Here is a 15,031-nt window from a genome sequence, read left to right on the forward strand (position 1 = left end):
GTGTAAGCACAATTCCATGGGTTATTGGGGTTTAACAGCCCTTCCACTGCATCAAATATTTAGTTGTTGGGGAAGAACAGCACTTCTCAGATGGATGAAAATTTTATGATGAATGCTCTAATGTTAATTTTTGGACATATAGTATCATTTAAATTTGTTTGCCAATCATTGTTATTGATTTGTGTTTAATGCTTTGGTTTAATCCCTATCTTCAGTGAGGAAGCCAATACAAATGTATATTTTTGTCTGTCCTGAATGAACCCATTTATTTTATACCCCTCTTTATTTTAAAGATTTGACTGTATCCTATATGGGTTTGCATTTTTGTTTGTTTTGTTATGATCATTTTTGATATCTCTCAGGTAATACATTGCATTTCTTATTCTCAATTTTAGGATGTGGAAGCTCTTGGAAAGAAAATGGGTTTCACTTTTGATAACCATAACTTTCATAATGTTTCCCTTGGGCAAGGCCAGGAAATAGTGGCAGAAGAAGCAATGGACATCTCAGCTGTAGAGGGGCACTGGGTTATAATTCAGGTAAAAAAATCTGAAGACTTACACTTAATTTGTTAAACCAATTATGCCCTGAGGAAACAATAAGAGTTCCTATTAATAACTTATTTCCTTATCGAGATAAATGGTGACTAATTTAACATTTTGAACTTAATAAAATTTGTCTCCTGCATAACTTTATGGAAGTAGCACAACATATTGAAATGAAATAAGTAATTTAGTAATTCCACACACACTTAGAACATGATCTAGGCTTTGAGGTTGGACATCATCATCAGGTGGTCCTCACAGAAGCCAACTTTGTACATATATATCTTCAGGGTAGGGGGGGTTGGTCAGAGTGAGAGGGGAATGGAGGATGGAGGGGTAAAAAAGGTTGAAATTTTAATGGGAGGGAAAGGGAAGTACAGCTTTTGGTGTCAATTGTTGGGTGTTAATGGGGGTTTGTTTAGGAGGGGTATACCCCTTGTAGGGAGCACTGGACATGAAAGAGTGATATTAGGGAGATAGAGATCTATAAGTAGGTCACGTTAGTCCAGGGGGTAGAGTATTGAACTACTAACCGGAGGGTCCCGGGTTTGATTCCTGAGCAAGTCTCTGGGTAACTGCAGCTTCACCCAAGCTAAGTGATTTTTCGGGTACCAGATCTTACTGGGAAACCATAACCGGCACAGGGAAAGGAACTGGCCTCCCTACCCTAATGTGTGAATTCCACATGCTGTCAGGCCTAGTACTGGGTGAACTCCACCATCACTTACCAAAGCGACCTTCAGGTTGATTACTGTGTTTATGGTTTTAGAGATCTATAAGTGGGGAGTGGGAGGGATACAAAATTTGTTTGCAAGTTCATCCGTACAATGGACACATTTTAAAATTTCTAATTGCTCCAATGCATCCAGTCTATGGCCTTAATTTTTGAAATGGAGAATTTCAGTCTCAAAGTCACTTTTGTGGTCACATTCGATAAGGTGTTTTTCAAAGAGGGATGTTATGTTCCTATTCAATGCACTTGTTTTGTGCTCCTATCTTTCTTTAAATTTCCATCCTATTTGCCCAATATATTAACTGGAATACTCTGAGCACTTTAATCCATACACTCCACTCCTCTCATCTTTGGGAACTTTGTCTTTAGCGTGTGAGATCAATTAATGCCAACACACTAAAGACATCCCTTTCTCATTTCAATTTTACACTTAAATTTTGTATGACTTACAATGGCATAAGACATTAGCCATATGAATACTGGAGACTAAAAACCAGAAAGAGCACAATATGGTAGTAAATTTAATGATGATAATTATTTGATGCAATATATATATATAATCACTTATTATTATCATCTCACTTGCATTACCTTAAAAATTAATAATTGTAATCTTTCCTTCTAGGTATACCAATTTTAACTTAATTTCAAATTAAAATTTCAATTTTAAGTTTTACAAATTTTATGCTTGATATATTTTTTATTGGCCTTAAGGGTACCTATTTAATTACCACTGATGAGAAAAATCAGGGGTTAAGAGATTCTACCCACCAATGATTTCTGTCTGCATAACAATACTATCTAATTATATGCAATATTGTCGTATACAATATCATCATCAGTATTTTGATCCTATGATTGGTTTACTGCAGCCCTCAATTTTTTCAATGTTACTCAGTGAAGGTATTTCCACTGACCTGTTTTTCTCATTACAGAATCAGTCTTTCTCCCGTAGCATTTCTTTTTCCCAATACCAACTGTACCATACTGCTTTCCTCTTGGACCTCCGATAACCTCGTCCAGTTGTTTGTACACTTCTTCTATTTCATCTTCTGAATGGCTAGACTTTGGTATATGTATATGTGCATGGTTTGTATAAAAATCATCAGGAAAAGTTTTGGAAAAATTGATTTATTTAAGATACTGCTACAATGCCTTAAACTTCTTCAAAGTACATCCCTTGAGCATTGACACACTTTTACCGGTGGCTTTTCTACGACTTGAAGGCTCTCTGGTCGACAGATTCCAGAAGGTCCTAATGGGTGCCCATGCAAGCTTCTCTGACGGCACTTAGGGTCCCATGGTGGTGTCCTTTGAGAGAAGATATCACTTTTAGGAATAGGAAATAGTCTGCTGGTGCCAAGTTGGGACTGTAAGGGGGTTGGGGAATCATTGCGATGCCGTTGCAGAAGGTCTTTGCAAGCAGACACTTGACTCTGCTCTTGGTCGTCTGTCAAGACCTTTGGGACAAGTTTAGGGCAGATATTTCGCATTGCCAAATTTTCAGTGATAATGGTGTGCATTGTCATCTTATTGATGCCGATACAATCTGCTATCATGCACACACATAACCAATGGTCTAGCACTATATCTGTAGGCCTCCCTAGCTTCAACATCAGAATCCTCTCTTTGTATTGCCTGTACCATTTGATTCTTCTTTCCCATTTCTTCTTGAGTATGATTCCAACTCCTGCAATATTCAGGTCATCTCCTGAATATATCACCCCACATCTGTCGCTCCATTAGTTGTTGGCCCCAGCCCACTTAATCTTCCAGGATGTCAATCCCCTGTCTGTTTATCTCAACTTTAGCATATTCCATCTTCCCCACATACTCCTATTGACATAACCTCTGTTTTTCCACATGGGCTGACCTTTCCTCCCAATAGTTCCCTCGTGTAGATATGATTGGGAGACTTACCTCTGGAATATTTTAACAGGAGGAATGACATCATGTCATATTTGAATTTAAGGCTGCATCTTCTATGAAGACCAATTAGGTGGTTTCCTGTTGCCTTTCACATTGCAGTACTAGCTGATTCTGTGGCTTTCACTCTCCCCCAAAGCTAGGGCAGTTGATACCGGACCAATCTTCTCAATCTGCACTATCAATGCCTTATCGTGAAACTGCTGCCTCTCACCATTGGTGGAGGGTAGTTTGTTTCAGGAGCCACTTTCCTCAATGGCTTGTTCCAGAAAAATAAGCAAATACAATATTTACCAAAGCAGAAAAAAATTGTGGGTGGTCTGAGAATCAAACTTTGAACTTTTGCTCTATTATCTGGCTCTCCATCCCAGAATTTACTAAACCCTGTACATAATATATTACATGTAATATTGTGCTGTATTAATTTGCTGTGTTGAAATTAATTTAGTTTTATGAAGTTTTACTTCCTCCTCTTCACTATTTCATAAATTTCAGAATATTCACTTGGTTAAAAGCTGGCTTCCTTCATTGGAAAAAAAACTTGAACAATATAGTGAATCGTCTCACCCTAGTTACAGGGTATATATGAGTGCTGAGCCTGCACCATCACCAGATTCACACATCATTCCTCAGGTCAGTTAAGAGAAGGACTTCTAGTGTATGCTTATAATTATTCATCCTAAATTCTAGAATGTAATAGTGATACATGGTCAGTATGCCAATAGAAACCAATAAATTTGTGTTATTTCTATTTTATTGGTAAATTCATTTTATTGTTAATTATTCTCTTTTTCCATGATTTCTGATTTTTTAATTGTTCTACGTGAGAGATGTACGCTTCTCAATCTAAACAAGCCTTCATTGAAAAACTAAAAATTAACTAAGGACCTATTTGTAGTTTCCTTTATAATTAAAATAATTGAATTATCACCATTAGACAGGTAACGATAATGGGATGTATAGCCCTCAGGTCATATTTTAAGTATTTACATGCCAATATGTATGGCAAATAATATCAAATACCCTCTGGTTATCTTATTTCATACATGTCTACATTGTATTTTGTTTATCATGGAATCTAACATATTTTGACTGCTATATTTCAGGGAATCCTAGAAATGTCAATTAAGATTACAAATGAACCTCCAACAGGAATGTTGGCCAACTTGCATAAATCATTAAATAGTTTTGATCAAGAAACTTTAGAAATGTGCTCAAAGGAGGCTGAATTCAAAGCTATTCTATTTTCCCTTTGCTACTTCCATGCAGTAGTTGCAGAGCGGAGAAAATTTGGCTCTCAAGGATGGAATCGATCTTACCCTTTTAATATTGGTAAATTATGGCCAATTTTTTAACTTTTTAAATTGTAAATTGTCTCTGGATGGTGCAAATTTAATTGTAGATAAACAGTTTTAATTCATTAATGTGTAATTCATAGACATATTCTTTGGAATATTATAATTACAATATGATTCTATACTTGTCTAACCTTTTTGCTAAATTCAATACAAAAGATACATTTTTTGAATTTAAAAAAATTTTCCAGGTGACTTGACCATTTGTGTCAATGTTCTCTTCAATTATTTGGAATCCTGTTCAAAAGTTCCATGGGAAGATCTTCGCTATCTCTTTGGAGAAATTATGTATGGTGGACACATTACAGATGATTGGGACAGACGTCTTTGCCGAACTTACCTAGAAGAATTCTTGCGTCCTGAACTAGTAAGATGTTTTTTGAGTGTACATTATTTCTAATTTCAATCTATTGATGGCATCACAAATGAATCAGCCTTTGGGCCAGTTTCAATAGAATTTTTTTCGCCAATCTTATATCTCTTATGTGATTCCTTAGTATTACCTTCCCTCTTAATATCTGTCAGCATGTTAGATTTCTATCCTTCTCTTCTCACTAATCTTCCCTTCTATGACCATCTTTTGTAGGCAGACTCTCCTCATGATGGCCAATCCAGTTTACTTTTCTCATTATCCTGTTTACCTATTTATTATACCTTGTAGTTCTTGTCTCTTCGATTCTCCTCCTAAACAATGGGCATTAACCTGTTTAACAAACTTTTTACTCATATTAATAAACTCATAAAACCAATGCCGTAGTTGTTAACAAAGGAGTCATATTTAAGTGACAAGCCATTTTATTTTGATAAAGAATATTGTGACTGTTCCAATATTCAAGTATAGGTACTTGTAATTTGCATAATTTAGCTGACTGTAGCCTACCAGTCGTCTATAAAAGGTGTAGTTTGCGGAGTGAAACTGAACTCATGGAATATATTGGGACTGCCATAGTCCTTAAGTTACTAAGGATTCAGATGTTTAGTGAATTTTCACATCCTATCACCAGTTGATTTTTTATTTGTTTTAAAATGACTGGTTTTTGTCTTGTTATTGTAGATGGATGGTGATGTTTCTTATGCTGCTGGATTTCCATGCCCACCAAATACTGATTATGTTGGATACCATGCCTACATTGATGAGTTTTTGCCCCAAGAATCTCCCAACTTATACGGACTTCATCCTAATGCTGAAATTGGTTTTCTCACTACTACATCAGACACACTATTTCGCACAGTATTTGAAATGCAGCCAAGGGATGCTGGTGGGACAGGAGTCGCAACAGTAACTCGCGAGGAAAAGGTAGGATGCAAAGCTTTTGATATTTAGGGGTAGTTTCACTTTTTTAACTGATAAGCAAAAGTTATGGTAAAGAGAATGCATATATTTTGCTTTCAATTCTTTTTCATAGAATAAAGAGTATTCAATTATTCAAAAAAATTAATATATTTATATTTCTCAGAAAAATTGATTAGAAAAAGATTGTGCTGAAACTTTCAAATGATGGATGGTGAGCATTTCAGGGCCTGGAGGCAGCTCTTGCGTTGGGAGAAGAAGAATTAATTAATTGAAAGTCTATTGTTCTGCTTATATTATGGATCTACATTGTAGGGAGAAGTGAAGATTAGGACAGGAGAATCATGCAGGATGGAGAGCAGAAGGTTAAGGCAGGTCACAATTAAATTGGCAGGAGTGAAATTTAATTTGAACATGAATAAGGGATTGTTGTCTAATTAAGGATTAGATCCATGTTCAGGGAAGCAGAGACAATTTTTAATAGACATTATTCAGCCTTGTGAATAGAATGAATTTGACAACCAATTTTTGATAATTCAATTTTTTTAGCTGTGTACTGGACACCGTGGGAGGGAGGACTTGGAGGATAAAAATGGAAAAATTATTGGGAAATGATTTGTGGGCGAGGGAATTTTTGAGTCTGGAAACTGCTAGTAAGATGCTCTGTGGTTGTCAGTGCAGATAGGAAAGAGCATAGAAATGTACCTATGTAAAACAAGGAGCACTGGTTATACTAGAATGTACGTATTATAGTACGTACAGTAGTATGTTTGTATTATATGCCATATAATTAAAAATTAAAAGTGGAGTGAGACTGTTATGGTTTGTGAATATGGAAAGAGAGCAGATAAAGATGGCATGTTTTGCATTGTGGCCAAATACGAGGATAAGACACAAGAACTTGGGGGGGGAGTAATTTTTGTCGAGGTTGGGATAAGGACTTAGTATAGAATGTTTGAAGTCTGGTGGGTTGCCTGTAGGTTATAGTGAGACATTTGAATACAAGGTTTTAGGAGAAAGATCTGTACTGTAGGATGGGGAAAGGTCTCCAACTAATTTAGCACTGATGCCTTTAAAGGAAAAAGGTTAAGCCACAGTTAATAGTGAATTGGTGTTGGATTTTGGGCATGGTATTTATGAGCAAAAGGCAGGGATGATACTGCAATTAAGAAGGGAGGATGAATAGCTATGTTTCAGGAGGGAGGTCAGCTTTTTGTGAAAGGGTATGATCACCAAGAATATCTGTACCGGGTTTGATTCCTGGGCAAGCCTCTAATGGGCACCATCAACTCCACCCAAGCTGTGTAATTTTTTGGGTACCAGATCTTCTTGGGAAACCATAAATAGCACAGGGAAAGGCACTGGCTCCCTTACACTAATGTGTGAATTTCACATGCCATTGGGCTTAGTACTGAGTACTCTCCACCATTACCTACCAAAGCGACCTTTGGGTTGATTACTATGTTTATGGTTTATACATATAATAGTTGTAATTATTATTTTTTATTTTTGAACAGGTAAAGCAAGTTCTTGATGAATTTATTGATAAGTTACCTTCCCAGTTTAACATAGCAGAAATAATGGGTCGTGCTGAGGAAAGAACTCCATATATAATTGTTGCTTTCCAAGAATGTGAGAGAATGAACATTCTTACCTCAGAAATGGGACGTTCACTCAAAGAACTAAGTCTTGGCCTGAAGGTTAGTTTTACGAAACTGAATGAACTGAAAATTTTGAGTTTACTTATTTTTACTTTTATTTGGTTTTAACTTTAATCTTGTAATATTACATTCATGATGAAGTTATTTTTCTGATCAATATTGGTGTTAATTGAGCTTAAGATTTCATGAAATTTATAAGTATATCTTAAGTGATCACTCTTTTGTTTCTCTATGATAGTCCTTTCCCAAAATAGACCATTTGACCATTACATTAAAACTCTTATTCCTTTGCTAGCCTTTCTTTATTGATTTGAATAATGCAATGACAAAAGTGACCTAATAGGCCACAATTTTATTGAATATTTTTGCTAAAATTAAGAATACAAAGTAACTTTCCGCTGTCCTTTATTAGCGTACAACCGGTTTCAATGCTCAAGCGTCATCATCAGGTCAGAGCGTTGAAACCGGTTGTACGCTAATAAAGGACAGTGGAAAGTTACTTTGTATTCTTAATTTTATTAAAATGAATTTCCACAAGGTTGAGCCAGGAACAATTAAATATTTTTGCTGTTTCAATTTTTTAGCATAGTTTTCCCATCCAATTATTCTTGATCATGTTGACACAAATGATTGGTTGTTTGTTATCATGATATAGGGGGAGCTTACTATCACATCAAAAATGGAGGAGTTAGATGAGGCACTATTCCTTGATCAAGTCCCTCAGGATTGGACAAACCGTGCTTATCCTTCCCTGCTCTCTTTGGGAGCCTGGTTTGCTGACTTACTCCTTCGTGTGCATGAACTGGAAGCCTGGGTTGCTGACTTTTCGGTACATATGTGTCACTTACTGTTTGGTTGATAGTGATAATGCAGTATAATTTCACAAGTCTGACATTCTTGGTACCAAGCATGAGCCAGATTTTTAAAAAGTTGTTGTTGAATCTGTTTAAAAGTTACATTAATATCCAAATGAGGTTTATCACTTGGTGTAGATGTAGTTGTGCAAGCAGTTGTGTGTTATACATATGCCTGTGTATTCCAAAATATAATTTCTGATCCAAATATATCAAAACACTTTGAAAATATGTATAATTTATAGATTCATTAATTGTTAGGCTTCTGACAAACTGCTTATTATTTGTGGATGATGCGTCAACTTTAAATTGCCAAGATAAAATGCAGTTTAATCTATATCATGCCCAAACCTTTAAATGATAAAGTATTAACCATTAGAATCCATAATTTACATTTAAAATTTTCAAGCTTCAAGTGTGTACTGAGGATTCACATTGCCGCAAACCCCATTTTTGTCTTCGTTGTGTATCTGATCTATAGTAATATTTTACTATATGTTAATAGCATAAAAATGCATAGAGTTATTTATTATATGCAACATGCTCTGACTGCTAAAGTTGAAGGTTCAGTGTTCATCTTTGGTATGGGATATATGAATGATGAATTATATGATGAGGTTGATTGACATTATAAAGTGGCCATAGTTGTTAATGACTTAGTACAAATTACTATTAGTATTAAGAATGAACTCTTAAAACAGGAAAGACAATGTATTTATTTTTTCCTGGTATAATTATTAAATGTTTACAAAATCATTTGCTTCGATTAACTTTCTAATTCTTCAGACAATATGCTAGAAAACTATGTAGTACATGCATGTAGATAGTCAGTAGTTACAAAAAATTGAAAATGTTTAACTGTTCCATCAAACAAAAAGATATGACAACACTTGATTCAGCTCAATGAGCCATCATTAGGCAAGCTCCAAGCCATTTATTGATCGGCCCCTCAAAATTGTCCCTGCAGCCTTCACCACTACTCTTTATGATGAAAAATGCAAAAATTATCGTATTGGGGAACATGAAAAAGTTGTATAGGACTTAATTTGAACTGTAGGGAGGATAAGGAAGGTACTTGACATTGATTTTCAAAAGACATTCAACAAACCTAATTGCATGGTGGCCATTATATTTCTTATAGTGCTCTTAACATCATTTGATGATCTTCTATCCCAATGGTAGCAATGTTAGTGTTATTATTGCATTCTGTAAAGCATTGACCACAGCACCAGTTCCATCTCCTTTGGAATTATTTGTCTTCTATCTATAAACATTTTAAATCACCTTCTAGGTCACCTCAAGGAGAGAACAGACTCTTCATTAGCCTCCTGTAGCATAACTAGGCCTCAGTTGATGTTTAGGCAAAAGCAAAATTTCAGTTCAGCATATTGCTTGATGTGTGTTGCGTCCATCATTGCTGTAGATGAACTGAACGTTTTAATTGGCAACCCGTGCTACTGATGCAAAACTGGAGTCAAATCAATGAAATTTATACTGCATATATGTACACTTTAAGCCTTATTATATAATTACTACTAAATAAAAATTTTGAACAACAAATTATTCAGGGAAAAATTATTGATTACTCTCTAATGAATCCCTTGTATTTAGTTAGAATAATATTTTTTTCTTATAATGGCAGATATACATTTAGTGTATCATAGAATTCCCTACAGTTCTTTGAAAACATATGTAATTCATAGTAAGCAAATTCATTTGCAAACTGTACTTGAGCTTGAGCAATTAATCCAGATGACTCTTTCTTTCTCAGAACCAGTTACATGACCTCACAACAATATGTGGCCATATATTTTTTATCCATTACTAAAAAAGAAAGAAAGACTCGTACTACTCGTACCCTAAAATAACTTGAAAAGTCAATATCCCTCCAAATAATCCTAATAAAGGAGTATTTCTCTCCTCCTCCCAATTTCGTCACTCCAGTTCTGCTTCAAAAAGAATTCAAAAGCATTGGGTGAATAAGGTGAAATAATAGGAGGGACTTATTTTTAACCCCCTTGTGAAATCTTGGGATCTTGTAGCTTACTGCTGACATGCTAGAAGTGAGGAAATGCACTGCAAATTGAATCCAGCCAGAGGGGTATCACTAGCGGGCAGTCACCCAATATAGAGTTATAGCCAGGTGATTCAAGTTATAGAATAGCCCCCAATGGTCCTTTCAAGTCAAATTTTTAGTAAAGGTATATAAAACATGATTTTTGATATGGAAAACTTTTAAAGGTAAAATAATATTGTATTTATATAAAAGTGACAACCTTCTTTTGGAAGTGCATAATTTTATCTACTACTCATAGTCTTATGAGTGTCTGTAGGCATTTAATTTCAGGAAATCACCTTTTTTTATTTTCATAGTCATCTATGGTGGAATTTTCTACAGAATACTCTGTACAGTCTCATATCAGTAGATCCAGTTTTTAGGTTTTTAAATGACACCAATATTTGTCCAATAGAAATGGGTTTACTCCTCATAACTGCATTGAAAAGGGTTTTTAGATTTTCTAGAGCCATTTTAATGCTAAAAGTCTTACTTTTGAAAAACAAATGTTACCTCCACAATTGTGAATATGGCTGTAGTTGTAGAACTAGGATAATGAGTTTCTTCCCAGATAATTGGGTCCAGACTGATAAAATGAAGCTATCGCACCTATAAATGAACAAAATCTTAGTAGAGGTTTTCCTCGTACAGAGTAGCAATCCCATAGTCACTGTCCCTCCTGCTGCCTCTTCATCCCCTCCCCTACTATAGTGATGATTAATGCATGGGGGCTAGTGTATATAGTGGTGGTCTCCTTTTCCTCTGTGAATTGATTTCCATGCTTGTTGTTTTGAAAACACAGAATCCATTCATTTTCAAGCACTGGAGGTTTTATAACTCAAAACAGAAACATGGTTAATAAACAATTCATGGCATAAACGGTGTTGGGTCTTAATGTGCACTTTCAAGTTGGCTTGAGAATTCATGAAGTTTCATTTTTTATGGTGAATTTATCACCCTCTAGCACAATGGCTAGTTTGTGTTCTATGGCTCTCAGAGAGTTAAGTCCTTCGAGCACTAGGTTCTTATAAAAATTGTTTTTATAATTTTGAAAGTTGATCAAAGAGATATGTGCCCCACTAGATATTCAAGCATGCATCAAAAATAGGTTGCCTACACCTGGACATGCTGGACATAGACAACATGCAAATTATGACTTTAAAAATGCTCTTTACAAAAAGTTCCAGATTTTGTAGGTCAATATTTATGATATTTTACTTTTTAAAAAAATTTTATAATATTATAATATTTCTTTGTGTCTGTGCATAGAAAAATCTAAAAATATTAAATTTCATGAAAAGCAGTTCGTAAGTTAACAAGGCCCATCAATTGTAAATGGGAAGACAATCATATAGTATTCCTGATAAAATTTTAACTTTCCCACAGAAATTATATACAATAATTATAATCAGATGACTTGTATTTTATTGGAAAAATCTTAATTTTTCTACCTTTCAGTTACCATCTTCTGTGTGGCTGGCTGGATTTTTTAATCCTCAGTCATTCCTTACTGCAATCATGCAAAGTACAGCTCGCAAAAATGAATTACCATTGGATAAAATGTGTCTTCAGTGTGATGTAACAAAAAAATTCAAGGAAGATATTACGCAAGTATTCTTTTTTGCCAGTTTTTAATTTGAGGATATTGATTATTTTTTGTGCTGTGGAAGTGTTTGATTGTTCCTCAAGTTATCTTGGTTGATTTTATTATCATTTGAGGGGAGCAACTTCACTAACTTTTCTAATTGATAAAAAGAAAGTCCATCAGAAAACGCTCCTAATAATCTCTCCAAATAGTTACTTGCTATTATTACAGCCATTGGTACTAGCAATCACTTCAATTTTGAAGTTCTCCAGTTCAAGTCATATTCAAAATAATTTCAATTCATGTTCAAAACAATGTCAAAAATGCTAAGCTCCATGCCCAGTAGTATTTGTTGTATTTACCATGATATTCATAAGTTTGGCATCCTGCTATCTGGAAATGTGACAGTCAGAAGCATCTATGCATCATAGATAATTGATGGCAAGTATATTAGTGCCTATTTTATTTTAACAATTATATCTTGAGATAATAATTTTTTAATTACAATTTAACTTTGAATTCTCAGGTAATTTCAAAAGCTGACAAAATGTTCATATATTATTAAGCATTGAATTTTAAAATTCAAAGAACAAATGAGATGGTTTGATTTACAGTTGTATTATTGCATAGTATTCCGGGCCTCCCTACTTCAGTATTATTATTTTCTGTCTATTCTTCCAGTGGGGCACCCAGAGAAGGTGCTTATATTCAAGGGCTGTTCATGGAAGGTGCTCGCTGGGACACACAGGCAGGCTCAATAATGGACTCTCGCCTCAAGGAACTTTTTCCAGTGATGCCCGTTGTTTATCTGAGAGTAAGAGGATTAATTGGCTATTTATTTTAGTTCAGAAAAACAATAACCTTTCTATAACATTCTAAAGCAGAAAGCTCTGGCCTGTCATAGATATCTCAATTCTCAAATTCATTCTTTTTTCGGGAATTTTGCATAGGTGAGTTGATGGACAATTGTTTTGCTCCCAGTCCTGGAGGCATCTTCAGGTCGAAGTGATTTGCGTTGTTTCAGTTTTAGTTTTTAAGGTTTTTATTTCCATATATCACAGTGTTACAAGAATTTATATAAAATATACATTGAAACATAATAAAAACAATATGGAAACCCCGTTTTAGGATATACTCCTGTTGCAATTTGGCCGCTATACAGGGTCGCACCCAAAAGTGGTAGGACTGATTTTATATAGCTGGCTATACATGGCTGGCTGGCTGGGAGCTCTCTGATTGTCTCTCTCTTGGTGGCCAATGGGAATCAACCTCCTCCATGTGAGAGCCAAGGTGTAGCCATCCTCACGGTTGAAGTTGTTTGAATTCTTCATTATTTCAACTGCTTCTCTTATCAGTCTCAGGAAATAATGCCCTTCCTTGGCCAGCACTCTTGCTTGATCGAACCTGATCGTGTGCCTGGGTTCCGACCATGCATGCTCGGTAATTGCCAAGAGTCGGAACTGTTTTTTATCTGTGGCCCTTTGGTGCTCTTTGGTCCTGCATCTGATGGACCGTCGTCCTGTCTGGCCGATATAGGACTTCCCACATGCGCACTTTATCTCATATACACCTTCATGCATGAGATCGGGGATGCGGTCCTTTGGCTTAGATATCAAGTCGCTGATTTTTCTTCCCGTAGACAACCTAGTTATTATGTTATGCTTTCATAGTAGCCTACTTATCTTTTCGGCCGTTCCGGCAACATATCGGATGGTAGTATATGTCGTTGTTTTTTTCTTTTTCAGGCTTCTCCTTGCTCTGTTTCTTGGGCAGAATCACATCTTGCGTCAACTCCATTTATTTTTTGGCGGTCCTTTTTAGGACCAATGGTTCAGGGTATCTGTTTTTCCCCAGCACTGAGATGAGGTATCTCTTTTCCAACAGGAGCAAATCGGCATCTGAGATGGTATAGGTGCGATGAACTTGTGTATTTACCAGCGAACACTTCTGGGTGGGATGGTAGTGTGATTGTGCATTCAAATACCAGTTGGTGTGAGTTTTTTTGCAGTATACTGAATGTCCAAGGCTACCATTAGGTTTCCTTATTACTCTATAGTGTTACAGACAAATCCCCTCATAGTCCAGATTTCACCTAATCAGGACCACCCTGTTCCTCATTAGTTTAGATTAGCGAGGGTTTACTGTTTTACTGTTTGTCATTTTTTTCCTTCATGATTGGTTTAGCTTTCTCAACATACATTATGCTATTCACTTGATGATAGTTCTGTATTCTTGTGGAACTATGATTTCACCCTTATAAACATGGCTGAAAATGGGAAAAAATTTACCTTCCATTGCTAAAAAAACTTAAATTAATCACAAGGAATGGAAAAAGAGGCTTTATTTGTTTCCTAATACCAGTGACTTGTTTTTAAAAACTATTTTGTATCATACAAATTGAATGCATTTATATAACGACCATATTTTCCTCATATTTTGGTTATCCATGATTTTTGATTGTTTGTGCTTCATTATGCATCTATTATCATGGATTATTGTTAACTGCCGTTAATAACTCTATTATATAACAATAATAATAAAATGTAACACTCTTTTATTATTTTTCCACTTCATAAACAAGTAGGGTCAAAATGGAGGATGTGGAGCTATTGGCTGTTAAAGAAATAATCTCAAGGAAGAAGATCCTAAGGCCAATAAAAATAATTACGAAGATACCGGTATAGGAGTTCTTCGTAATTATTTTTATTGGCCTTAGGATCTTCTTCCTTGAGATTAAGTAGGGTCAAAGTTATCTAAATATATATTTTTTTTAATCTTCCAAGTATAAATTTTAGGGATTTTTTGAATTCCTTAATGATAGTTGTTGTTACAAAATAAAATCTACCTGCATATTCTGTTTCAGGCTATCACGCAAGACAAGCAAGACTTGAAAAATGTATATGAATGTCCAGTGTACAAAACAAGAATGAGAGGTCCAACTTTTGTCTGGACATTTAATCTAAAAACCAAAGCCAAGCCATCCAAGTGGACACTAGCTGGTGTAGCTATTTTACTTCAGATTTAA

General features: G+C 35.3%; 1 protein-coding gene across 1 annotated transcript in view; it reads left to right on the forward strand.

Moving 5' to 3' along the window:
• LOC139692126 (dynein beta chain, ciliary-like) overlaps positions 1 to 15,031 on the forward strand; it is a 160,005-nt gene extending 144,974 nt beyond the window's left edge. The window contains exons 72-81 of the mRNA XM_071590168.1: positions 396 to 539; positions 3,700 to 3,837; positions 4,311 to 4,536; positions 4,751 to 4,926; positions 5,614 to 5,856; positions 7,368 to 7,550; positions 8,167 to 8,340; positions 11,880 to 12,028; positions 12,688 to 12,820; positions 14,870 to 15,031. Of these exons, the coding sequence (XP_071446269.1) occupies positions 396 to 539; positions 3,700 to 3,837; positions 4,311 to 4,536; positions 4,751 to 4,926; positions 5,614 to 5,856; positions 7,368 to 7,550; positions 8,167 to 8,340; positions 11,880 to 12,028; positions 12,688 to 12,820; positions 14,870 to 15,031 (1,728 nt within the window). The remainder of the gene's footprint in view (positions 1 to 395; positions 540 to 3,699; positions 3,838 to 4,310; positions 4,537 to 4,750; positions 4,927 to 5,613; positions 5,857 to 7,367; positions 7,551 to 8,166; positions 8,341 to 11,879; positions 12,029 to 12,687; positions 12,821 to 14,869) is intronic.

The sequence above is a fragment of the Hetaerina americana genome, unplaced genomic scaffold (genome assembly GCF_022747635.1).
Source record: "Hetaerina americana unplaced genomic scaffold, ioHetAmer1.1.p SCAF_4, whole genome shotgun sequence".
In the NCBI taxonomy this organism is placed as follows: Eukaryota; Metazoa; Arthropoda; class Insecta; order Odonata; family Calopterygidae; genus Hetaerina; species Hetaerina americana.